Consider the following 24,159-nt stretch of genomic DNA (forward strand, 5'->3'; position numbering starts at 1 on the left):
GTGTATGCAGTTCACTTGGGCCATGAATTTACCTTTACTCAATGGGCTTTGAATTTTGCCCAAAGCCCAAATCTGTCTCGTTACAATTAACAGACGCCGTTACAAATTATTCCCGCTCAGATATCTGAAAGCTCAATTCAATTCCCGCCGTTGGGTAACGAAGGAGTAGGGCTTAGATTTCATCAATCAGTACGCTCACATACTCAAACTGTCTCCAATTCTGAATCTCTCACCGATATAGTTATCCGCAGCTGTGTGATGGATAGCAACCCCTCCGCCATGGAAGTTGATCCGCAACTGCACGAAGAAGAAGAGGATCCATTTCTTCAATTCATCTCCTACGCAAAATCAGTTGTATCCCCTGATGCAAATGAAGCCGGAGGTGAATCAATGGGCCCGGGTTGGAGCTGGACCGCTTCCAGAATTCTCAAAACGTGCATTGCCTATTCCAGCGGCGTCACCTCTGCCATTCTCCTCTCTGATATCTCTCAGGTCCTCACCGCTCTCTTTTCCTTCACTTCATTATACACAAAGCGGAGTTGTATATAAATATTTGCTTGATACCATATTCTTTGCAACTTTCATGCTCTTGGAATGTTATAGACTGATGCATACTGAATACGTTTGTTTTCAAAACGATCAACATTATATTGTAAACATGTGTTAAGTAAATAAATGTTGAAGTACTTTAGTAATAATTTTTGTTGAATTGGGGATGGTATGCAGGCTTGGAATGAGCAGAACAGAAGCGGTGCTCCAAAGAAACAGCCAGAGTGTATTAGTCAGTTGAAGAAGAAAAATAAGAGGGGAAAGCTACCCAACACTGTCACAATAGACTCTGTTTATGAGAAGAAGTTCTTGCCATTGAATGGTGTTATTGAAGCTGTTATAATAGATGTTGTTATTCTTCCAGGTAGAGTTTGAGCCTCTTTAGTCTGAAGTTAAGTTTAACGTGTGTAATATATGTTGTCAAATATATTCCAAGTTTCAAAATTTGCATGATTGGTGAAGGCTGTTTAGTGTCAACTGCAGTACCCCAAATTATTCGTGCCCTTTACTTAGAAAGCACAGCCTCATAGGTGCACATAACATAATGATTATCATGCAACTTGAATCATGCTTAAAAGTTTTATCAATTATTTTGGATTTTAAAATCAAGAACTCCCCAGATTAAAGTTGCTAGGTTCTTAGTTCTGGTTATTTCCCCAGAATGTCATTATTTTAACTATTCTTAGCCTGAAATATATGTTATGCACTGATTTTTTTTATTTTATTTATTTTATTTATTTATTTATTTTTTATAAATCAAATCATATATTGGCCTGTGAAAGATTGAGATTATTAGAATGTCCAAATTGTTTCCACTTGCTGTATCATAGAGCTATTCATCAGTGCATCTCACTCTTTCAAACTATAGTGATACTTTAGTTTTTATTTTTGTCTTGAGATGCAATGTTTATGGCAATTATTATTGATAATACTAACTTCCCTCCAGGAACAAACATCTGCACGCTTCATCTGGGGGATTTTTGGAGCTCTAATACAATTGATCTATATCTTCATCGAAGGTGAATGAGTGAATGGCTTATGCTTTATGATAAAGGTTCCATATGATGTTTTCGTGTTCTTTTTCTTTTCCCTTATATATATATTTTCTGTTCTTTTGTTTTGTTGGGGTGGTAGGCAGGGGTCAAGATTTACCTATATGGCATTTTTCCTAGCTGTAAAAACATTTTGTTCTTGTGCATATTTCTATCCACATATTCATATCTCTAAGATGCATTATAAAGCAGATTCTACAACTTAGCTGATCCTAGCAATGGTATTCTGAAGAAAGGACGGGAAGTGTTCCTCACAGGATGCCGCCTTAGGACTACCAAAGGATTTTCGAGTCGAGCACGGCTGTTGCCCACAGAGTATCTTGCTATACTTTTAGATGAGGTACTGTTGATTTTAGATGTCCACAAAAAGTAATTTCCTTTCCAACTCTCTCTCTATTTTTTTTTGGGCCTGCAATGGGAATTTTGTGTACTAAACTTTGAACATAATGCAAATCCACATCATTATGCCCTTACATAAAGTATGAACAGAATGGTCCAGTAATCTGCTTTGAACATAAATGCAGGATCAAGATGATGATGCAATGATGCTAGGTGCACAGTTTTGTTCTGATTCCTTCTCTTCCATTTGCTTTGATGATGTTATTCAAGGGGTCTCTTATTCACTGTATGCAAGGTCTGGCTAGAAGTGATGCCCATGCAATCACTGATTATTGTTCCAAGACTTTTATGGTTTTAGTGTTTTACCGAATTACCGTTATGAATACTTGCTTCACATATATGTAACCCTGTATTTTGGTTGTTCAGAACTTATCATTTAACCCAGTCAACTTTCCAATATAGTCATTTTTGTTAGTTTCTTCTATTAATATCCACTACTACCAACCATTTACAGGATAGAATCTATTGGGGCGCTGGAAGCTCAAGGCATATTTGGTAGTTTACAGAGAAAAAAAATTACTCTTGTTGATAATGATGGTGCCAGATTGAAATTTCTATTGTGGGGTGAACAGGTTCTGCTTGCTAATCTTTTTAGGTATACTATTTCCGTTCTTTTTGCAACCGCCTTGTGTTGTCTAGAACGCTGTTGTAATTTAATTCCTTAACAGTGTGGGAAGTATGCTTGCCCTGGACAGACCATTTATTGCAAGTTCTGCTGAAAGTGGTCTCGAATCAAATGAAGAATTTTGCCTTGAATATGGCAGTGGAACACAGCTCTATGTTGTCCCTCTTATTCAGCATAAGGAACAAGTATGTCATGGATTATTTATGTTAGAAAACATTTAAATGTCAACTTTTGAGGGAAAAAGAAGTGAACTCTTAGGCCTTCTCAGGTATGTGTAGCATTGACACAGAGCCGTTGCCAAGGATCAAAGCTGTTAACTGCACCAGATCCAGGCCAGGGGCTTCCAGTTTCACAAGTGTCCTTGCCGTGTGATTCTCAAGGGTCCATTGACTTCAGAAATTATCCTTTCCGGGTAACATTACCTTCCTTGAAGTGTCCAGTTTAGTGATATGTAATAGACATGAAAAATACTGCTTTTCAATGGTTAGCATTAGTAAACTTGTGAAGTTAGTAACTGACAAAATAATCTGGATATTCCATTGGGGACAATTTTTTGTTGACCTCTTACATTTTTAAAGTCTTGCAGTCATTTGTTATAGATCTGCATGACAAGATGACGGGAATCAGCCTCTATGGTGATGTTGTGGACATCCAAAGTACAGGAGACCCTACATTTTCTCTGAAAATTGAAGATGCAACAGGTTCAGTTTGGGCAAGGCTACATTTTATAGGACCTTGGTAGGTAGAATTTTTATCAAACTAGAGAATTGCAATATCCTCCTTTCTTGTACAATCAGATGTGCTGCCCTACATATTTTTTTTTTCACTTATTCATTTCAGGTCAATAGGAAGAGTTGGCCTGGGGCACACTGTCTATATTTCTGGTCTGTCATGTTCTATGACCAAACAGAAAATGTGAGTATATTTCACATATGTATAATGTACTATGACTATAAAAGGGAGCAAATAGTAGTAGTAGTAGTAATATAATGTGTCTCTTTCTCTACAGAATATATCCATTTATACATAAGGGAAACGTTGCCCATCTGTATTTATTGATTTTGCAGTGGTTTTATACTTTTATTTATGGTATTATCCTCTGATCATTTTTTAAATTACTCTGGTTTGGCAGCCTTGAACTGTCATGGTTTGAGAATGATCCTGGAGCTTCTTTTGTCAATATTAGCTGCCTACCCGCACTGCTTAATTCATCATGTCTTCACAAGTTCTCCAACCTTTGTGATCTATCAGCCCATGCGACCCATACACATGTACGTCCAGTGATTTCTCAGACAGCTCATCGTGCAAACTCCTTTTACAATGTTTTTTCACATTTGTTTTTATCCCTGTTAATTCGGTGCCTATATATGCTATATCTTAGGTATGTCGGGTTTGGCTGGATCAAATTGAGTATTGTCATGTTGGTACAAGATTGTCACATGCCCCTTGTGGCCATTTTGTTAATGAGGGTTGTAATGGAGAGCTAAAGTGCAACTTTTGTCACTGCATATGCAATGATGAAGTGGTTAGGAGTTTCCATTTGAGAATTACTATTGCTGATGGCAGCGCAAAACTATTAACCTGGTGCACTGGCCACACTGCCACAGAGTTACTGCAAATAACTCCAGATGAGTTCTGTGAACTGCCAGAGGTAGTGTAATATATCTTTTTATCAAAGTTGTGAGTGCTAAGCTAATATTTATTTTCTTGGATGTTCATTTCAGGAAGAGCAAATTATGTATCCTTCTTCACTTGAGAATGAAAAGTTTACAGTGGCATTGGTGAAGGGTCATGGAAGTATGGACAATCAAAGTGTATCGTGGGAAATTACACGCGCAGTTAAGTATGAATGAACCCGGCCCCTTGTTTGTATTACATGACATCGGATGAAGTCAACAGCAGCGAGCACGAGTATGGGATAAGTGTGTATACATACTCCACGTTACTGCCATTAGCAATGAAATTTTCTTTGTTGAAATACTACTTTCAACATTGTAGTAAACACTCTTAATATTGTAATTAATATAAACATTGGTTATTAGATCAGTTGCGCAATGCACGTGTAAAGTGGGAGTCGCCATTGATTTTACACAAATTTGATAAAAATTTGTATTGATTGATCCTATATAATAAATGGCATCACATTTTATATACAAATTGTATGAAATGTTCATCTTATTATATAAAATCAATCACCTCAATTTTTATCAAATTTGTGTGTATTCTTTTACAAGTTCATTTTTGTGAATATTCTGCATTGCATTGCTCTCTAATTTTGGCTCATTCAATTGTTTGCTTGTTTCCAATGCCATGAACATTTACATATTGTTATTATCAACCTACTTTTAGCCTTGAGAAATACCAATTACCATGTTATTTGGGAATCTTTAGAAAACGTTTCTTGTTTAACTTTTTCCACCAATTTTGTAGTTTATATGAACCAAGGCAATGTTTTTGTTCCTTACTTCTTAAACTCTGTATGATATTAACTCAAGTTTCTTGTCTTACAGTCTTGGTTCTTTCCATTCATTCAATACCATGTTTCTTAAACCATGGTTAGCTGGCCAATGTTCTTAGATTCTGTAACCAAACTTTGGTTGTGGTCTGATCTCTTTTTACACTATCTTTTTATTATGTTAGCAGACAAATGTTTTTATTATGTTAGCGTGCCTAACAATAGTGGTTTTGTCTTTGCTCTTACTGTCTCATTCTTCTGCTACAACCTTTTACTCACGTCGTCTACTAGATATACATCTGTTAATGTTACTCTTAAATCTGGCAATGGCATGAGTTGACACCATTTCTGAAACATGAGTGTTGAAACAAGAAAGAACAGAGATAACCAACCTCTTGAAGATGATTCTGTTGTTGTTGCTGAACCAAAGAGGGAACAGCCTTCAGAATCATCGTTGCAAATTCTTCAGAGATATTGGAGTGATTCGATGCATGGCGGAGGGAAGAAGCTGAATAAGATACGCATTGATAAGCCCCCGAGCAACTCCTCAGTTCCATCAACGGAAGAGATCATGCAGATAGCTAGGTCAAAACTAGAGCACTGCTGTGTTCATTCCATTGTTTTTGAACATTCTTATCTGTTGGGTGACATTAAAGGAGATGTGGAGCTTGCTCTGCTACTTCAAGCTTCTGCCAAAATGGTTGCCAATCAACAATTTGATCGCGCGAGGAAGTTGCTGGGCCTCTGTGATCAGTCTGCTTCTGCTAATGGTAGCACAGTTCAAAGAATTGTTTATTATTTCGCCAGGGCTCTTAAAGAGAGGATGGATCTGGATAGAGATACTGAAACAGTTTCAGAAGAAAGTGAAAAGATTCCAGTGAATGTTGAAGAGGCTGCGATGAGTATGGAGCCTGCGCTAATTGCATGCGCGCACGATCTCCCATTCTCCCAGGTCACCAATTTCACAGGCGTCCATGCCATTCTGGACAACATCGCATCCGCGAGAAAGGTTCATTTGGTTGATTTCGAAATTGGAAGCGGATCGCATTGGACTATCATCATGCAAGATCTTGCTAACAGATCTGAACCTCCAATTGAGTCGCTAAAGATAACCGCCGTCGGAACCTCGAAGCGGAGGATTGAAAGGACCGGTAAGTGGTTGTCCTCCTTTGCAGAGACCATGAACTTACCCTTCTCATTCAAAGCAATCGTCTGCGACATTAAAGATCTGAGGAAAGAGCTTTTCGAGCTGGAATTAGCAGACGAAGTAGTAGCAGTTTACGCTGAGTATCGTCTTTCAACTCTGCTAGTGTGCCCTAACCAATTACACACTCTGATTGCACTTATTCAAACCTTCAATCCATCTGTAATGGTGGTTGCTGAAGCTGAAGCCTACACAAACACTCCATCTTTCTTAGCTCGTTTCTACAATCTGCTATCTTACTGCACTGCAACTCTTGATTGTATCGCTACATGCATGGATCGCGATCATCAATACAGGAAAATAACCGAACAAGTTATACACTGGGAGTTGATTCGAAACGTCATCACAACCGAAGGTGCAGACAGGATCTACCGCCATGAAAAGATTGATTTCTGGAGACAATTTTTCGCCAGATTTGGCATCGAGGAAGAAGAACTAAGCCACTCCGCCTTGTTCCAAGCAAGCTTCTTGATTCGGAGATATCCTAGCTGGAGCCATTGCAGTTTGGACATGAGCGGAAAGTCCATGATTATAAAGTGGAAAGGAACTCCAGTAAAGTCCTTATCTGTCTGGAAATTCTGCCCAGTTAAAAACAACACAGAAAAAATGAACAGTGAAGCATGACCTTATTAGTATCGTGTTTGAGCACATTGGTTTTTTCTCCATTATTGTCCCTACATGAAGACAGCTTTCTTGTGCAGGGGAAAGGGCATCTGATCTGCATTGTACTTGTTATTTGATTCAGCAAATTGTTTATGTGAATGGCCCTTCAGGTTGGTCTACCTTATTATAGAATTAGTTGAAAAAACCAGACAGAGATACGGTCTGTGATTGAAACCTCAGTCTGTGACAAAGCATTGTAACTAGATAATATCGACCCCGGAGATATCAAAGCTGCCCTAACATAAAAACCATTTTAACTTGTCTATCTTTTCATATGATTACGCGTTTGAATGCGTCAATATGTTTTTCCTAATTCCCTATTGTCATTGTCAAACAACATGAATTTACAGTAAAATATTTCAAACCAATTTGCACGTACGAAGTTCCATGTTCACACCAATCATATATAAATAGTTGAATTTGCATGCTCTTATATATATGTTGTAGTAGTAGAACTGAAGTCTGCATTCTTCAATTCACTTGAATTAAGAACAGATTGCACAGAGTAGTTCAAATGTTGGGTTTAAACAAATCTGATGTTTTTGGTGATGTTGAAAACAATGATGACAACATGAAAGCAGTGAAAAGCAGACCACCTGCAAATGAGGTTGTGGAGTGGGGAGATTCCCCTGAAATCGCCTGGTTTTCTTCTTGTCAAGTTTTGGATCAAGATGGCGACGAAACAGCTAGAAAGGAAGCACCTCTCGTGCCCAGGCATAAGCATGAACACCAACTGCAACTCGCAGTTGTAGATTGCATGAGTCTAGATGATCTGTATTTTGATGAGGAGGCTTCATCAGGTCAGCCATTTTCTTCTGCTCAGATTACAGGGAATCAAGAGCTCTCTGAATCCAAGAGAAAGAGGGCTGAGAACGCGTGGCCTTCATCCCTGAAGCTTCTCAATAACTTTCAGAACCGGTTCAGGAGATTAACTGGGGAGAAGGTGAATGCAGCACCAAGCTGCAGTAGCAATCATGATGAATCAAGAGAGGTGAATTGCTGCAGCAGTACTAGGTTGTTGATTAACGAGGTTTTGCAGTTGGCTGCACACAAGTTCATTGAGAACTCTTCCCATGGAGACAGTGAACTAAACAATCTATTTCCCAATTCATGTTGGGGCCTTCATGGCGAAGATTATAAAGATGTTGAACTGCTTCTACATCTCCTCGCTTCGGCTGAGAAAGTTGGCCAGAAAAAGTTTGACAGCGCGAAAGATTTCCTCAGCATGTGCGACAAGCTGAGTTCCAAGAATGGAAATCTTGTGCAGAGATTAGTATACTATTTCTCTGAAGCTCTTCGCGACAAAGTTGATTGGCAGACGGGAGAGAAGACACCAGAGAATTTCGGAAAGAAACAGATTGAGTATCTCAAAGAGAAACACATGAGCCCAAAACAATGCATCCTTGCAACTCATCAGAATTTTCCTTTCTTACAAGTGATCGAGGTCGCCAGTGTCCAAGCAGTGATAGAACATGTACCAGAAGCAAAAAAGATCCACATTATTGACCTTGAGATCAGGCATGGGATGCAATGGACGATTCTGATGCAAGCTCTCGCAGCAGCTCGCCATGCAGAATCTTTCATTGAGAACCTCAGGATATCTGCTCTGGTAATCAAGTCGGGGCCAATGATCGAGGAGATAGGTAAGCAGCTAACAAGCTTCGCTGATTCTTTGAAGATCCCATTTTCATTTAAAATAGTAAAGGTCCAAGACATTCTTGAAGTGAATGAACAGAGCTTTGAGGTTGAGGAAGATGAAGCAGTTGCAGTGTATGGACAGTTCTTCTTCATGACAATGATTTCAAAACAGGGCGGGCTGGAACACTTGATGAGAGTGATGAGAACCATCCGTCCACGCGTGATGGTCATAATAGAGGTGGAAGCTAACCTCAACTCTCCAGTTTTTGTAAATCGTTTCACCGAGTCCCTCTTTTTCTACAGCGCATTCCTAGATTCCTTGGAGCATTTCCTGAAGCACAAGGAATATATCAGAGCGTTTGTAGAACGTGAACACCTGAGTCGCAGTATAAGCAACATTGTGGCAGCAGAGGGGGAGGAGAGGATGATCCGACATGTAAGTATGAATGTATGGAGGGCATTTTTTGCACGGTTTGGGATGAAGGAGGTGGAGATGAGTATGTCATCAATATTGCAAGCCAATTTGGTGTTCAACAATTTTCCCTGTGGGAAATATTGCACGCTTGACAAAGACGGCAAGTCTCTGATTATTGGGTGGAAGAGAACGCCCCTCTTTTCAGTTTCTGCGTGGAAATTGATATGATTTAATTTGGCTAATAAACATTTGGCATTCCTAATGCATAATATAATGGTGAATAACAACAATATACTCCTCACTAGTTAAAACTCTCCAGTCTATAGTCTGCAATGTGCCACTGTCTCGAAACACGAAGCTGGGTATTTTCTTACAAGATGGTCTCAATGTTACAAAGTCTCCCACCTTTAGAGTGGTATACATTATACAAAGAGAGTAGATCATAGAAGTGCCCAATGCATTCCCCAGCTAAGTTGTTAATCACATTAACAAGTAATCTTAGTCCCTCCACCTGTTGCCACAGTTTGGGTTGCAGCAAACAAAAAACAGTGTCATTCCTTCTTCTCCCCTAGCAGTTGCCTGCACATACATTCAAGTAGATTATTATTATTAAAACAACAATAGTTTATTACATAACTATTTCATCACACCTTGAAACATACATAAGATATGAGCATGCAAATGCAGCTCATAGCACCTAAATAAAGGCTCCCAATCAACATCTCAAAGTAGCTCTAATATATAATTGATTGATAAGAGAGACCAAGATATTTTCCTGACCATCATAAACAAGCAAAATTTCACAAAATTAGCCCCTTTATGCAAACAGGTGGTTGCAAAAACATAGCTGAATCACAGGAAAAATTCAAATTCTTTCTTTACTTAATTTAGGCAGAGGATTAGAACAACAATGCAGTGAAACTAAGAAAGCAGATATGGCAGAAGAACTAAAAGATTAAGATTCCACAATAGCTGACTAGTCCTGATCAGAACAAGGGAAAGCACATGGAGATTTAAACTACAAGTAACACGCAAGAGTAGCAGCAAAGTTTGACCACTCAAAGCATAATCCAGGTTACAGAAATAAGGACCTGAAAAAATACAGCCTCTCCATGACCACATGCAGCACAACGCACAGCTTTTGTCCGAGGTAGTGTTGGATCTGCAGTTACATCGTGTAAGATTTGTGTTTGCTCACCAACAGAATGATGTATCTCATTTCTATAGACACAGTTGTCATCAGCAGCCTCCTGTCAAATATTAATCACGAGTATAACAATGAAACTAGAGTTAGCAATGAGCTAGTAATATCAAAACAATATAAATAAGACTAAAGCCAGAGGCCAGAAGAATATAAAACGGAGTGGCATTGACAAACTATTCATAATCAGTAACAATGTTCATGTGATCAAGACAAAGCAGCATTGTCAAAGTGTTTGCAACCTTCACAAAAGCCTCTCTTCTAGGAAGTTCATGATTATACACACACTAAAAGAGAAATGGCAAGAAATTTAGAGTTAGAGAAAAATTAAGCTATTGGTGGATAAATGTTTAGTCTTGTACGAGTTAAATGTGCGTCCACCATAAGAATATTATTCACCATTAACACACAGAGAAACAGACTCGGATATAGATAGACATGTCCACAACCATAGCCACACCTGGTGATCGCAATTGCGACATGCATAGAGGAGGATCTTCTGCTCTTTGTCTTCCTTTGGGTAGAGAATGTTGTTGCTGTACCAACATAGTCAAGTGAACACTCATCTTACAGAAGAAAAAGACGAAATAATTCGAAAAACTAACCATTCACAGCAAAACTTCATAGTACTCATTTTCGCAAGTCTTTGTTCGAGATAGGGAAAGAAATTCCTGTTCCTGAATTGCGTTTGGTTCTCACTCTTTCTTCTCCTGAAAACCCTAGGTAGCTTCGGTGCTAGGACGCGGGAGCACCGGAACTTGGAGGATGAATTGGTGATGGAAGACTATTGGGCATATTGGCTTCTGTATACTGGGCATACTCCACTGGTCTTTCTACTGAGCGGGCTTCTCCAATTGGGCCAGATTAGGAAAAAAATCATTATGGCCCAACAGAAAAATAAACTATTTGATCGGGCCACAAGGTAACCCATCGTTAGGTTGTGGACACGGTTCTACGTTCGCAATTACTGTATTATATGTTTATAATTATAAAGCTATATATTCATAATTTTTGAGCTTCATATTCATAATTATTGAACTCTATATTCACAATTACAGAGCTCTATGTTCATAATTACTGAACTATATATTTATAATTATAAAACTATATATTCATAATTTTTGAACTTCATATTCACAATTATTGAATCTCTATATTTATTATAATTATAGAATTATATGTTCATAATTATGTTCACAATTCTATGTTTATAATTATAGAACTATATGTTCATAATTTTTGAACTATATATTCATAATTATGAATAGTTTTGGAACCGTGTCCACCTTACAAAGTAGACACAGTTCCACAACATAATTTGCTCAAGGTAACTCCTTTTTTAAGGATGTAAGATGCAGATTCACTAATTGAATTTGAGCGTGGAAGGCTCTAGTTCCACTCTTTGTGAAAGCTATATATTGACGTTCTTTAATTTGAATGGTTAATTATGGATAATCTAAATTTGTTGTGGTTTTTTACTAGTAAGATCACAATACAGTTTGACTCTTCGCAATAGCTATCTATTGACGTTCTTAGTTTGAGCAATCAGAGGTAGTCTATGCTGGGTTACTTCCATATGAATAACAAGGCATTTCGACTCCTTATGAGAAAGCAGTTAGCTATGAATAGTCTATATTGATTTATCTTTTTATATATCACAAGGCGAATGGATTCCTTGTAAGAGCTATCTATTAACCTTCTTAATTTGAGTGGTCAACTATGAATAACATAAATTGGTTAAATCCGAGCAATGAGTTCAAATATCCTATTGAAACTAAAAGTCTTGTAATTTAAAGATGACAAACTCTCAAAGTGAAACTTTGGTAGAATGACCAGGGATCGAGTCTCACCAGCGGCAGTGTGGGAGCAACCTCTCAAAGTGAGGGGGGGCTCCTTGTGCGCAGTGAGCACCGGTCTAGCCTCTGTGATTAATGTTCAGTTGAGTCACCATGATTTACAACCTCCCACCGCTCTGTCGGGCCGCGGTCTAGCCTCTGTGATTAATGTTCAGTTGAGTCACCATGATTTACAACCTCCCACCGCTCTGTCGGGCCGCGGTCTAGCCTCTGTGATTAATGTTCAGTTGAGTCACCATGATTTACAACCTCCCACCGCTCTGTCGGGCCCTTAGGGTTGGGGTTCAGCCTTTTGGAAGAAAGATGACAAATAAATGGATATACTTTTCGTACTCATTACTTGATATCAACTTGGTTTTATGGTGAATCTAATCCATTAAAAAAATAAAAATTATTAATAAATAAATACATATATGAAAAAAGAATATTTATAAAAGTTTTATTTGACGGAAATAAATAAAAAAATGTATATAATTAAAAAAAAAAAACTATAAAAACTTTTATTTTTATAAACATTGTCGCATTGGGATTTTTATAATTTTTTCCTTATAAATATAAATAATTGTAATACAATCTTACCGTTTCAAACAACATCTTAGCACATCATAGTTTATTGCTCAAAAAAAAAAAAAAATCACAATTACAATTGCAATTCAAGACCCTAAAACCATAAATTACAGCAAGTTGATTAAGTTGGAAATAACGAAAAGAACCAATTAACATTCAAGACATATCATAAGGTGTGCATTCTTAACCCTCATCGAATAGGGTTATCTCCTTTGGAACCCTAGTTTTGTTCATTTTGTTTGTTTCTTGTATCTGTAATGTATTTTATTATCTCCGACCATTCTCTTTTTCGAATAACACTATCAATTGGATGCTATATGAATTTGACAAATTATTGTGTGACATGTTCACATAGTGTTGTATGAATTATTTTTGTTGTACTTAAATATATATTATTTTATACTATATTAAGTATGGTCCTGAACTATGGTTCACACAACTTCTGTGGATTATACCAATTGTGTGAATTTAAACAGGACGATGTACATTGTACAGAGGCTGATATTATATACTGTCAAGAACGACGTCGTTCTGGTGTTGTTTTAATTTCTCTGTTCTTCCGTTTTTTCTTTTTGTTTTTCCAGGCTTCTGTGCGACTTGCGAGACTTCCATTTTCAATCATCTTCAAGGCTTCAACCTTCACTTCCAGGGCTCTTCCGTGCCTCACTCGTTGGTTGATTCTACGCACCGGCACTGCCACAGCCCACTGCCCACTGAGGCCGCACCCACGCGCCACAGCCAGCGGCTCCAGATTCTCTCTTCATCTCGGTCCGTTGCTCCACCGTCGTCCATCCGTCCAGCATTCCGTCTACGGCGACCGTCAAGTCGGCAAAAACTTGCGAATTCTCAGGTTAGAACCAATCTCTACGCTTAGTGTCTTAATTAGTTTGCCCTAATTTCATAAATTATAAATCCCTAAATCTTCAATCTTCAACTTTTTCTTATGTGTATAGTTACTGTAAATTAAGTACTCCATAATCCGTATGATTTAGTGGTTTATAATTAGTCTACTATTCCAGTATCACTGTATCAGTCTGCCACTCTGCTGTATATATACATACAGCCCCCAAAAAAATTATTTTGTGTATATTGTCTGTATTCTGTGTATATTGTATGTAATTTAAGTACTCCACAATCCATATGATTTATTGATTTAATTATTAGTCCACTATTCCAGTAACAGTATGCTGTATATATACATACAGCTAAAAAAAAAAAAAATTCTGTGTATATTGTCTGTATTTTGTGTATATATTGTGTATATTGTCTGTAAATTAAGTACTGCATAATCCATATGGTTTATAGGTTTAATGATTAATCCACTATTTCAGTATGTTGTATGCTATTGATTCCAAATTTTCAAATGAGTAAATTGTAATGTAGCAGAATTGATTAATGATATGATATGATTTTTTTTTTTTTTTTTGGTTCAGTTATGGAAAAATTCTTTAAAAGAAAATATAGTTTTGTGGATTTATCTAGTCAAACTAGTTACGAAGTGTCAAGCACACTACCTCGTATTCAAGTTAATTTAGATAAACTTGAAGCTGATATTTTGTCATTGACATTTTTGAACTCATTTGAACTTTGCCCCCACTCAGAAAAATTGGATCCACCCCTGACGATGTTATTTAGGAATCGAATGAAGTGTAACTGTCTAAGAAGGACCCTGCGGAACAATGAAATTGCATTAAAACCGAAATATTTCCATTAAGAATTACTCATGAAGCTTTAGATGTCTATGGAATACTGTGTTAAAATTTACGAACATAGCTTCTATAGATATTCGTTCATGAAATCTTGAATCCTGCTGCCCAGGGGAGGTCCTTGCTGTGAAGCCAGAAATTTGCATGCTAATTTTAATTTACTTGTTATAGGCTTTATAAATTATGCGTTGTGAATTTCTGAGACTACATTCCAGAAGTCCTTTTCCTGTGAGACAATGATTCTCACATGTAAACTAAAAACAATATATTAATAATTAGCCCTACTCTTTTAGTATTTGGTGGGTGCTGGTCTTGGTTGGTGGTCATGACTCATGATTTCAAGGGGATTTACAGGGATGAGTGACACCTAAATGTATTATTGGCATAATTACGAATAACTATTGTATATACATCTATCTCTCTCATTTGCATGAAAGTATTCCTCCCAACCAACATGTTGATAACAATGGATGAGATACTATTCTGAAATATTATGGTTTTATTTACTATCACTAGTTTTAGTATTCTTAAATTGGGTCCCTAAACCGTGAAACATATTAAGATCACCATCTGCACTTGTACTAATTAGGTTTTGTTTTTAGGCTCACACATATGTGGATATCTACTGAGCTTGATGTTGGTTTAAGAGTGTTTTGTTAAATATTATGATGCTATACTCTTCCATTGTGCTATGGAGTCACGTTTTAATTTTGTTAGTTGTACCTTTGTGTTGAGAAATGTTTTGTACTAAATTCACTTGTGATTTGGATATTGGTTTGAATTATATTATAATATGGGTGATTAAATATTGGTTTTGAATGCAGAAACATGTCTTCTAAGAATGAAGATGGTGGTGCTCAGGATGCAGCAGAAAGAATTAAGGCAGCAGCATTATCAGCTGCAAAGGGTCTTAGTCGTGCTCAAGCTGAACGTGCAGCTACTGCTGCAGCTCGGAATGTGAATGCATATGGGCAGAAGGAGGAAGGACCAAGCCGATGGCAAGAAAGAAAAGAAGCAAAGAGGCAGATGTACTTGATGAGTACTGAGAAGCAGGTGAGATTGGGTGAGCGGAAAGACCTTAAGACTTCAATGTCCTCAATGGGTGCAGCTTCTCAATGTCAAAAGTGTTTCCAGACCGATCACTGGACATACGAGTGCAAGAATGAGAGAGTTTACATCTCACGACCATCTCGTACCCAGCAACTGAAAAACCCAAAACTGAGAATGAAGGTATCAATTTCTTATGAGTTAGAGAACCCAGACATTGAGAAGGATGGGAAGAAGGAAGAAAAAGTGAAGAAGAAGAGCAAGAGAAAGCACAAATCAGATAATGAGTCTGGTAGTGACGACAGTGAGGCTTCTGTTTTTGAATCTGACAGTGGTGCAGGTACCAATTCTTCTTCTGGGGGGAGTGAGACAAGTTATTCTTCTTCAACTGACTCAGAGGAAGAGAGGAGGAGGAAGAGGAGGAAGAAGAAGAAGAAGAAGCTGGAGCAGAGGAAAAGAAGACAGCGGAGGTACAGCTCAACATCTGAGTCCTCTGATTCATCCTCAGATTCAGAATCAGATCGCTCTAGCAGAAAGAAGAGCAGCAGGAGGCAGAGTAGAAGGCGCTGAGCAGGCAGTGAAGCAGAGAGAAGATTCAGCGTATGTTGGATAATGCCTTAGAAATAAATGTATTTTCGCAGGTCTTCATCCTACATTTAAACCTTATGCAGTATGCTTGTTTGCAAGAATTCCAGGATTTCAAAGACGTTTGTTTCTATTTTATTTCGCATTTAATTTGGATAAATCAATTATATTATAACTGTGCTTGGTTACTCCATAAGCCAACTACCAAGCCCAACCAACCACAAAGATGGACTACCACTCAATTGTTATACCAAAACAGGATTTATATTGCATTATGAACTCTGATACAAAAATTCTATATCTTCAATTAATACATTCTGTAATTACAATTAACAATTTTTATACATGTAAACAAATACGAAGTATACAAAAATTCTATATCTTCAGTTAACACATTTTGTAGTTACAATTAACAAATACGGAGTAACTTCTGTTATTTTTAAATCAGAATCTACAATGCAAGGTAAACCCTAGTCCATGGTATAATTTGCCGACTACCACTACTAATTAACCGCCCGCCCGCCAAAACAACCGACTGCTAGTGCGTCGTAAACTAAAGGGAAAAGAAAAAGAAGAACTTGACTAAGGGAGAAGTTAAAAGAGAAGAAGAGCTGATGATAATCTAAACGACCCACCCCTTGCCTTTTATACTACTCCTAGCTCCTGGGCTAGCATGTCGCTGATAGATACTCAGATTTGAAGCTGCTTGTTCATACAAATTAAGAGCAGAAATAACTAGCAAGTAGTAAGCTAGCTATATAAACTTTACTTCAGTGCAATAACCAAAATGCAACAAGTAATAACACAAGTTTATATTGCAATAAGAGCTCCTATAAGTTATAAGAATGTCTAGCTTGAAAAAGTTCAAAATCTAAAGACAAATTTGCCTCGACAACTAGAGCCACAAATGCCGAGCAAAGAAACACAGCCAAAATGATGAATCATCCTGGCAGAACACACAGCCTAAATAGGTAAAGAGCCTTAAAATATTCCGGTGAGGAGATTTGCTGCTGTGGAGATAGCTGCTCCAGTTATAGCACACTGGATCACGTGATCATGAGAATGATCTTTTGTGGTCATAGCCAATGCTGCTCCAGTGATGGCTCCAGCCAAAGCGCTATTTCTCTGACAACAAAAGAGAATGCATTTTTGAATTGCCAAACAGATTGCATATCTTAGCAGCTAGCTAGACAGACAACTATGATCAACATATTATTATCAATATCAAATCTGAAAGTGTATGAGTAAACAGAGATAGGAAAGTGTACCCAATCATGAACTCCTCGAGCCTCTCTTAGCCCATAGGTAAGACCAGAATACACACCTGCAGCAAACCCTGCACAACCAGAAGACATTTTATCCACTCTACCCTCAAGGATGTTAGATGGTTAGCTATCTCTTGTGTGATCATCATAAAAAAAAATGTTATCTAAGAAGCCACGCTACTTGTTAAGACCAAGCGGCTAAAGGACTCCTTTCCTTAAATAGTTCACAACTAAACCATTTCAATATATATAATTGCAGCTGCCCGCCCATCAAACAAAGTCGAGTCAATTTTTAGAGAGTGGAACGAAGAGAGGGTTGGGGGGAATGCAATAGCCTTACCCCATTGCATAGATTCTTTTCCAGTGTTTTTTATCTGCAAATATTGAAAAAAAGAACATTAATCTTTCTCCTGTCTTGTAGTAAATTGCTTGTTAACTGTCTCCAGTGTACACAAACTATTATCAATCTACACATGTTGAGCTATATAAACAAGAATCAATTACATATTAATTGATTATACATATAACAAAAATCCTCACATTTATTAGCTAACACATCTCCTCTCAAATGGAGAAAAAAAGAGAGGAGACTAAATGAATACAACAATATAATGGCACAGAAAGGAGAACAGCTCACCAAGGCCTCCACGGAGCTTTTGTTGTTTCCCCCTGTGCATTATAACAAAAAAAAAAAAAATAAATAAATAAATAAAATATTAGGGTAACATCCGACAGCATGAAGCACTTCACATATTATTCTTGAGTGAATTTTTTCAGGAATGACCTGAGATGAATGATTGATGCAAACACAAAATAAAGTTAATGACGTACTGTATTTACCAGTATCCGATCCATCTCTAATAAGTATCATCATATCATCTACCTACTGGGTTGTTGCATAAGGTTATATATCCATTGCATGTGGTGTACAGTGTACAACTCATAAAAGACGTAGCCTACCTTTAAGGACTGACGGAAATGCATGATGATTCTTAGCACCACCAATCTCCGGCGGGGTATCTCGACTTGCACCTGATTCATACAAATTTAGTTACTTCAAAGCTCTCCTTGCATGCATCAAACTCCAAAACCACCCCAACTAACATAACACAAACGAATTGAAAGCGAAAACTAAATAGATACAAATTTGCACGTCTCACCTTCAACAGCCGTGAAGTAAGCCTCACGAGCTACGGCTTGAACAGCACCAATCTATCACGCCGCAAGATCAGATCGAATTAATTACCACGTATACATTACATTACACAACAGATACAACTAAGGTAACAAAACAAGAAAGTTGTTTGTTGAACCAGGCCGGCGTCAAAGAACTAGCAGCTAGTCTCTGTCTAGTCTAATGGGTACTTTACTTAGAATACTGGATGGCTGGTTATGGATGAAACAGAAAGTAATAACTAACGATTACCCACGTACCCCTGCAGCTTTGACGAAACTATCAGCAATACGGTTAAGGAGAGGATGACCCAGATCAAAAAGTCCACCATACCCATGATCCAAGCTCCGGATTTCATCCCCCAATGTACAGCGAACCTCCAAATTAGTCGCACTCATTCTTCACACCGGCCCGGCCCCTTGGATAAAACACCGCAAACAACTCGACTTTACCTCAACAAAACAGCAGCGTCAATGAATAAGAGCCCAGCTGAGTGAAATGGGAAGAAGAGGTGTTCTGTTCAGCGGTGGAGGACACGTGGAGGGAATGGCTGGAGTACGTGTTAGTCATTGAAGCAACCGCCTTTGGAGCTTCGTGGCGTTTGAGGAAGAGGAGGATGATAAATTCCGAGTTTCCAACCCCAACGTGGCCCAACATCCTGGACCTTTATATGTTAATTATAATCTCCTCTCAATAGGTATGTCATGAATCCGAATCATCAAAATACCCAATTTACATATTGAATATTCACAATTCAAATTGTGAACATCTAATCTAGGATATAAAATTGTGAACATTCTGTATATAAATTATAAATATTTAGTATGTAAATTGTAAACGTTCAATATATAAATTGTGTATTTCAAATTCGAGTTCACGTAATAAGGTTGGCAAGTTAAATGACGTGGGCTTCCTTTAAAATTGTTAAAAGCCGATTAATGAACTTCATTCATGGCCTGATTTGTAAACCGTTAAACCAGTTTATTATAACAGACCAGGGTCCACCTTGCAAGACTATGGTCTATTGAATTTTCCATCAACTACTAACTTGCAACAAAACCAAAGTTTAAACATGGAGAACAAAACCAAGCCTCAGGTTCAAAAAACATTGTCAAGCCAGTTATGGCCATATCAAGGACTTGGCTGCCAGGCCAGAATCCCGTTCAACCCGATGATGAGTTCAGTATGGTGTGGGAAGTTCCTCCAGCTACATGGACCCACCCCACCTTATTGCTATCAAAGTTGCATTAAGTGGGTATGATATGCAACAATGTCTATTTCTCATCACACTGACACATTTTGATTCTCAAAAGCTAAATCAGTTTTCAATTCGTTCCAACACAGAGGCAAAGGGCATTGAACAGAATATCAATTCATCATGTTTGAAGTTCTTAGTTCTAAGAGATCCAAAAGGCAGAAAAACCCACCTCCTCCATATATAACATCAACATTCCAGCAAGATGCTGCTAACAGACTGGGTTTCACATCAACTTATACAATGAGGCTAGCAAAAAAGTTGTATATAGGTGGTCCAGTTGTCTGATGGGAAGGCAACAGGATTAATAACTTATATCAGAACTGATGGATTACACATTTCAGATGAAGCTGCAAAGGGCATTCAATCCCTAAAAAATTAACTCACATCGGTCCAAATTGTGTATAACAAACACAAAAACAGTAAGGAAAACATGTCATCATAGATAATACACAAAAATCCTAAAATCGAATCACAATGCATTTTGGAAGATGGTGAAAGAAGATCATGAAATATTTTGGAAGTTAAGATCTGTCTGTCTGGAATTACATAATACACTCTGAATTGCTTAATATGGAAATAGTCATTATGCAAATAGACTAATACCAATTACAACACAAAGAGTCATACGATAACCAGAACTGCCCACTCAATACATAAATAAGCAAACTGTTAATTCATCCCATAACCAAAATACAATCATCATAGCAGTGATAGCACAGTAAATATTAGATCAGCACCATTAAACCGATATCATAATTCATAACTACTGAAGAAGGCAATACTTGCAGGACAAAAAGTCTTTGTGTCTTGTTGTATAATTTCCAATAGTATCCTTGAATTTGATTGTTACAATAAGCAACAACTTGTTTCACAATATAGATTATAAATGAAAACTATAAAGCATTATATGGGCTACAACACCTCAAGACAATTAGATAATAATGCTAATGACAAAGAATACAGCCCCTTCTAACATACTACATGTACAAAAAAGCAGCCTTTTGTACTATTGGAGGAAGACGAATAATATAACATAACCTATCATAACTATATTGGAAGGCAGTAAGATGCTTCAAAATTTAACAATAAACAAAACACGGTAACAGAAAAGAAACAATTTTTCAAGCCATATTGTCAAAAATATAAATCAAGTACCTCATACATAATGATAACACGAACGACATTGAAAACTTAGTTCAAAAAGTGGTGTATAACAATTTGCCAGCCTTCCTTCTCTAATAATTCTAAGAAACAATCTCATATAACATTATGCTATTCTTGGAGACTTAGTGTTATCTACTCCTCATCAGCGGAGCCCTCTCCACTCTTGTTGTTGTGCTTTCTGGCATACCTCTGGTTCCTCAAGAACTTGGGATCCATCTGCATATAACCAACAAAAAAACCATTTTTAATCAAAATAATTATTAATCTAAGACAAATAATATATAAAAATGATCCAGAAAGCAGAAAATAATCAAAGATCAAATATGATGAAAATGCACAGTTAATATGTCATAATGCAAAATTGCACGGGAGTGGAAGAGGGATAAAACCGACCCCTTTGGTGGAGGTATGGCGGTGCTTTCTGGGCTTCTTGATGCCATTTTTGTGGGCCTTGTAGGACTGGTTGTGAGCTGTGTGGTTCTTCGACTTCGCCATTTCTGCTTCTGTTCACAAAGAGCAACTACGATTAATCGAAACTTCAACGTTATTGTATAAGGAGATAGAGAGAGAGCGAAAGGGGGAAATTGAAGGAAGAAAAACTTACCTAGAGTCGATTGCTAGGGTTCCAACAGTTGCAGCGATTTGAAGGAAGACTAATCTCCCGTTTTCTGCGTTTTAAATTGGAACCCTAGCCTAATTTGGGCCTTGAACGGGCTAGTTCCATGCGGTCCACTTCGTATTTGTTGATACTTAATGGATCTGCTTATTCTTATCTTTGGGCTCGTATGGTCCGACTCTAAGTCATTATCGCTTAGGTTAAGTTTAACTTCAAAATTTTACACTAACCAAATGTCATAGGTTCGAATCTTATCCCATCAAGAATGTTGCTATATTACACGATAGGTTTATAATATAGATTGTAGTCACAAAAAAAAAATTTTTGAGTTAATTTAATTTCGACACATAATATCAAATTATATATTTTTGTACACAAGAAGTTCATCTCAGATCTAAATTTTATTACTTCAACCTTTAAATTTTATGTGTCTAGTTCGACTATTAATATGATTTAATAGTATTTCTAATATAGTATATATAAGCCAATAAATATAATGTGATAACATCTCAATTTAAATAGATGGTCATAAGTTCAAATTTCGGTGGGTATAATTTGAGAAAATATTTTGTCGGAGAAAAGAGGAGAATTTTCCTTTTGCTTGTGATGTTTGGGGAGTACACAAACATATTCCCACAGAAAGAAGCGACCACAGGTCACCTGATGACGCGCACCACCCAATGTGTGCTTGCCACGAGGTAACTGATCACTCCTAGTCATCAGTCATCCTATTAGCCGTCGCCTTTGGGGGTTAAGTGTATACAAAATGAGTTAGAGGGGGTGAAATGTAAATATTTAGTGACTTGGGGAGGGGGCAAAGTGTTATTTTTTTCCCGGTTAGACCAGTAACCCGGTCAAGCCTTCGCCGTTGTATATAAATCACCAAAATTAAAATACAATGTTCCACCGAGTACAAACTTTTCTCTCCATCTCAGCCGTTTTTCTCTGACTAATTGCCGTCTGGTTTTCCGGTGGAGTCTTCCAGAATTTCTGCCGGTGAGTTTGTTTGCTAAAAGCAGAGAGATGTTTCTATTGGATTGGTTTTATGGAATATTGGCGTCGCTAGGGTTATGGCAGAAGGAGGCAAAGATCCTATTTTTGGGCCTTGATAATGCAGGCAAAACGACGTTGCTTCATATGTTGAAAGACGAGGTCAGATTCCACTCTTTATCTGTATCAAACGACAAGGAAATTGTAATTATTTGCTAATGAATATTGTTAGCGTGGGATAGGAAATTGTGAAGAACAAAGAATATTGAGTGATGTTTTTCCTGAATGGCATATCTTCCTTCTTGTTGGTATTATTTAGTGTGTTTGATCTATTTCGCCGAAGATGTTTAATTTTGCTGTTTCGAATTGAATTGTTGCAGAGGTTGGTGCAGCATCAACCAACACAATACCCAACGTCAGAGGAGCTAAGTATTGGGAAAATTAAGTTCAAGGCTTTTGATTTGGGCGGCCATCAAATTGCTCGAAGAGTCTGGAAAGATTATTATGCCAAGGTGAATAACTGTTGCTTCTACACGTGGATGGGGCATTTGCAATTTTGATGTTTGGAATTATGAGCTTGATTGGGAGTGCTTATGTTTTTTGTGTGGAAAATTGTGTTTCATGTTTGTCTATATTATGATGGTTTATTTGTTTCTGGATATTGATATTACTTTTAAGAGGAGAGAAAGGGGGTTGGGGTTTAAGTTATCACAAGACACGTATGTCTAGCTAAACCGCTTGTGTATTTGATTGAAATGAGTGGAAGAATAGAACCTCGCTAACACACACCTACAATGGTTGGTATGAAGGCTTAGTTAAGTGTAAATAACCTGGATCTTAGGGTCTGCAAGAGCAATTTTCAAAATCTCTTAAGCTGTATGTATGCTTTTAATTGCTCTGTGCAACTTTTTGCAAAGTACTCTTATTTCTTTGGGGGCATTCACTAACATGTTCTTTTCATTCAATAGCTCAAAGTTGAAAAGTGTATAAGGAAGATTAGAATATTAGATGTTGTGTATTCTTGCATATAATGACTTGACTTTGAGCAGCACAACGCTCTATTAGAAGAATCATAGAAACATACTTGGATGTGAATTGCTTAGCAAAGTTAATTAATTCTTAGCTTATTTTTGTTTGATGGGGACCAGTTTAATTAATGAATTGCTCTCATACAGGTGGATTCTGTTGTGTATCTTGTTGATGCATATGACAAAGAGAGATTTGCAGAGTCGAAGAAGGAACTGGACGCACTGCTCTCAGACGAGTCATTGGCAAATGTCCCGTTTCTTATTCTAGGGAACAAGATTGACATACCATATGCAGCTTCAGAAGATGAGCTGCAATATTACTTGGGCTTAAGCGGTGTCACAACTGGAAAGGGCAATGTTAATCTCGCTGATTCAAATGTCCGCCCAATCGAGGTTTTCATGTGCAGCATTGTGCGGAAGATGGGATATGGTGAGGGCTTTAGGTGGATGTCTCAGTACATCAAGTAGGAAAATGGTGAGGGTTTTTAATTTTCTGTAATATCATCTTAGACTTAATTTGTGGGTTGGTGTTAAGTTTGTAGAGAGTAAAATTTGTGGGTTGGTGTTAAGTTTGTAGAGAGTAAAATTTGTGTGTTACATCTTCCTAGGGTGATATAATCTGAAACCAATAAGGTGCATTTTCTGGTTAATATCAATTGTTTGAGTACCTGTTACCAATTGTTGGCTATGCAATTTACTCTT

The 24,159-nt window shown here is 37.5% G+C and overlaps 7 protein-coding genes and 1 long non-coding RNA gene across 11 annotated transcripts; 5 read left to right on the forward strand and 3 right to left on the reverse strand.

The window, feature by feature from the left end:
• The first annotated feature begins 103 nt into the window (after positions 1-103).
• On the forward strand, positions 104-4,554 carry LOC109169720. 2 transcript variants are annotated; one of them, XM_019318607.1, is made up of 14 exons: positions 104-165; positions 252-492; positions 727-913; positions 1,496-1,568; positions 1,794-1,941; positions 2,126-2,235; positions 2,455-2,595; positions 2,669-2,810; positions 2,894-3,037; positions 3,212-3,363; positions 3,466-3,540; positions 3,758-3,896; positions 4,007-4,276; positions 4,350-4,554. In XM_019318607.1, the coding sequence occupies exons 2-14, from the start codon at positions 259-261 to the stop codon at positions 4,476-4,478; spliced, it is 1,944 nt and encodes a 647-aa protein (XP_019174152.1). In that variant the 5' UTR covers positions 104-165; positions 252-258; the 3' UTR covers positions 4,479-4,554. The 2 variants fall into 2 exon arrangements, with proteins under 2 accessions (XP_019174152.1, XP_019174153.1); XM_019318608.1 differs by having other exon boundaries at positions 140-154.
• An 881-nt stretch (positions 4,555-5,435) lies between these two features.
• On the forward strand, positions 5,436-6,908 carry LOC109169763 (scarecrow-like protein 23). The gene has a single exon (XM_019318659.1). The coding sequence runs from the start codon at positions 5,436-5,438 to the stop codon at positions 6,906-6,908; it is 1,473 nt and encodes a 490-aa protein (XP_019174204.1).
• A 553-nt stretch (positions 6,909-7,461) lies between these two features.
• Positions 7,462-9,228, forward strand: LOC109169765 (DELLA protein RGL1-like). The gene has a single exon (XM_019318660.1). The coding sequence runs from the start codon at positions 7,462-7,464 to the stop codon at positions 9,226-9,228; it is 1,767 nt and encodes a 588-aa protein (XP_019174205.1).
• A 33-nt stretch (positions 9,229-9,261) lies between these two features.
• LOC109170085 (DNA-directed RNA polymerases II, IV and V subunit 9B) lies at positions 9,262-11,002 on the reverse strand. 2 transcript variants are annotated; one of them, XM_019319031.1, is made up of 4 exons: positions 10,807-10,996; positions 10,662-10,737; positions 10,092-10,250; positions 9,262-9,579 (listed from the first exon to the last, which is right to left on the reverse strand). In XM_019319031.1, the coding sequence occupies exons 1-4, from the start codon at positions 10,833-10,835 to the stop codon at positions 9,499-9,501; spliced, it is 345 nt and encodes a 114-aa protein (XP_019174576.1). In that variant the 5' UTR covers positions 10,836-10,996; the 3' UTR covers positions 9,262-9,498. The 2 variants fall into 2 exon arrangements, with proteins under 2 accessions (XP_019174576.1, XP_019174577.1); XM_019319032.1 differs by lacking the exon at positions 9,262-9,579 and adding an exon at positions 9,863-9,993 and having other exon boundaries at positions 10,029-10,250; positions 10,807-11,002.
• Positions 11,003-12,919: 1,917 nt separating this feature from the next.
• LOC109170078 (NF-kappa-B-activating protein-like) lies at positions 12,920-16,134 on the forward strand. The gene is made up of 3 exons (XM_019319023.1): positions 12,920-12,942; positions 13,088-13,474; positions 15,155-16,134. Exons 1-3 carry the CDS (start codon positions 12,935-12,937, stop codon positions 15,945-15,947), a joined length of 1,188 nt encoding a protein of 395 aa, XP_019174568.1. The 5' UTR covers positions 12,920-12,934; the 3' UTR covers positions 15,948-16,134.
• Positions 16,135-16,717: 583 nt separating this feature from the next.
• LOC109170084 (outer envelope pore protein 16-2, chloroplastic-like) lies at positions 16,718-19,002 on the reverse strand. The gene is made up of 7 exons (XM_019319030.1): positions 18,662-19,002; positions 18,388-18,439; positions 18,188-18,259; positions 17,865-17,896; positions 17,568-17,601; positions 17,231-17,298; positions 16,718-17,087 (listed from the first exon to the last, which is right to left on the reverse strand). The coding sequence occupies exons 1-7, from the start codon at positions 18,797-18,799 to the stop codon at positions 16,944-16,946; spliced, it is 540 nt and encodes a 179-aa protein (XP_019174575.1). The 5' UTR covers positions 18,800-19,002; the 3' UTR covers positions 16,718-16,943.
• A 1,757-nt stretch (positions 19,003-20,759) lies between these two features.
• Positions 20,760-21,446, reverse strand: LOC109170089. 2 transcript variants are annotated; one of them, XR_002052347.1, is made up of 3 exons: positions 21,428-21,446; positions 21,217-21,326; positions 20,760-21,039 (listed from the first exon to the last, which is right to left on the reverse strand). It is a non-coding gene; the product is annotated as an uncharacterized LOC109170089 (long non-coding RNA). The 2 variants fall into 2 exon arrangements; XR_002052346.1 differs by having other exon boundaries at positions 21,217-21,343; positions 21,428-21,445.
• An 881-nt stretch (positions 21,447-22,327) lies between these two features.
• On the forward strand, positions 22,328-24,134 carry LOC109170083 (GTP-binding protein SAR1A-like). The gene is made up of 4 exons (XM_019319029.1): positions 22,328-22,591; positions 22,810-22,941; positions 23,605-23,986; positions 24,035-24,134. The coding sequence occupies exons 1-3, from the start codon at positions 22,463-22,465 to the stop codon at positions 23,923-23,925; spliced, it is 582 nt and encodes a 193-aa protein (XP_019174574.1). The 5' UTR covers positions 22,328-22,462; the 3' UTR covers positions 23,926-23,986; positions 24,035-24,134.
• The last annotated feature ends 25 nt before the right edge of the window (positions 24,135-24,159 follow it).

This window comes from Ipomoea nil, unplaced genomic scaffold, assembly GCF_001879475.1.
Source record: "Ipomoea nil cultivar Tokyo-kokei standard unplaced genomic scaffold, Asagao_1.1 scaffold3321, whole genome shotgun sequence".
Taxonomy (NCBI): domain Eukaryota; kingdom Viridiplantae; phylum Streptophyta; class Magnoliopsida; order Solanales; family Convolvulaceae; genus Ipomoea; species Ipomoea nil.

Excerpts from the sequence above, each read along its gene's own strand:
- LOC109169720 (XM_019318607.1), top strand. The coding sequence starts at position 259 with ATGGATAGCAACCCCTCCGCCATGGAAGTTGATCCGCAACTGCACGAA. Across the intron at positions 2,236-2,454 it reads TCTTATTCACTGTATGCAAG|GATAGAATCTATTGGGGCGC; the intron begins GTCTGGCTAGAA and ends AACCATTTACAG. Across the intron at positions 4,277-4,349 it reads AGTTCTGTGAACTGCCAGAG|GAAGAGCAAATTATGTATCC; the intron begins GTAGTGTAATAT and ends TGTTCATTTCAG.
- LOC109169763 (XM_019318659.1), top strand. The coding sequence starts at position 5,436 with ATGAGTGTTGAAACAAGAAAGAACAGAGATAACCAACCTCTTGAAGAT.
- LOC109169765 (XM_019318660.1), top strand. The coding sequence starts at position 7,462 with ATGTTGGGTTTAAACAAATCTGATGTTTTTGGTGATGTTGAAAACAAT.
- LOC109170085 (XM_019319031.1), bottom strand. The coding sequence starts at position 10,835 with ATGAGTACTATGAAGTTTTGCTGTGAATG. Across the intron at positions 10,251-10,661 it reads GTCGCAATTGCGATCACCAG|GAGGCTGCTGATGACAACTG; the intron begins GTGTGGCTATGG and ends AATATTTGACAG. Across the intron at positions 9,580-10,091 it reads GAGAGGCTGTATTTTTTCAG|GCAACTGCTAGGGGAGAAGA; the intron begins GTCCTTATTTCT and ends ATGTATGTGCAG.
- LOC109170078 (XM_019319023.1), top strand. Across the intron at positions 13,475-15,154 it reads AAAAACTTGCGAATTCTCAG|AAACATGTCTTCTAAGAATG; the intron begins GTTAGAACCAAT and ends TTTTGAATGCAG.
- LOC109170084 (XM_019319030.1), bottom strand. The coding sequence starts at position 18,799 with ATGAGTGCGACTAATTTGGAGGTTCGCTGTACATTGGGGGATGAAATC. Across the intron at positions 17,897-18,187 it reads ATTTCCGTCAGTCCTTAAAG|GGGGAAACAACAAAAGCTCC; the intron begins GTAGGCTACGTC and ends TATAATGCACAG. Across the intron at positions 17,088-17,230 it reads CTCGAGGAGTTCATGATTGG|AGAAATAGCGCTTTGGCTGG; the intron begins GTACACTTTCCT and ends TTTTGTTGTCAG.
- LOC109170083 (XM_019319029.1), top strand. The coding sequence starts at position 22,463 with ATGTTTCTATTGGATTGGTTTTATGGAATATTGGCGTCGCTAGGGTTA. Across the intron at positions 22,592-22,809 it reads TTCATATGTTGAAAGACGAG|AGGTTGGTGCAGCATCAACC; the intron begins GTCAGATTCCAC and ends GAATTGTTGCAG. Across the intron at positions 22,942-23,604 it reads GGAAAGATTATTATGCCAAG|GTGGATTCTGTTGTGTATCT; the intron begins GTGAATAACTGT and ends GCTCTCATACAG.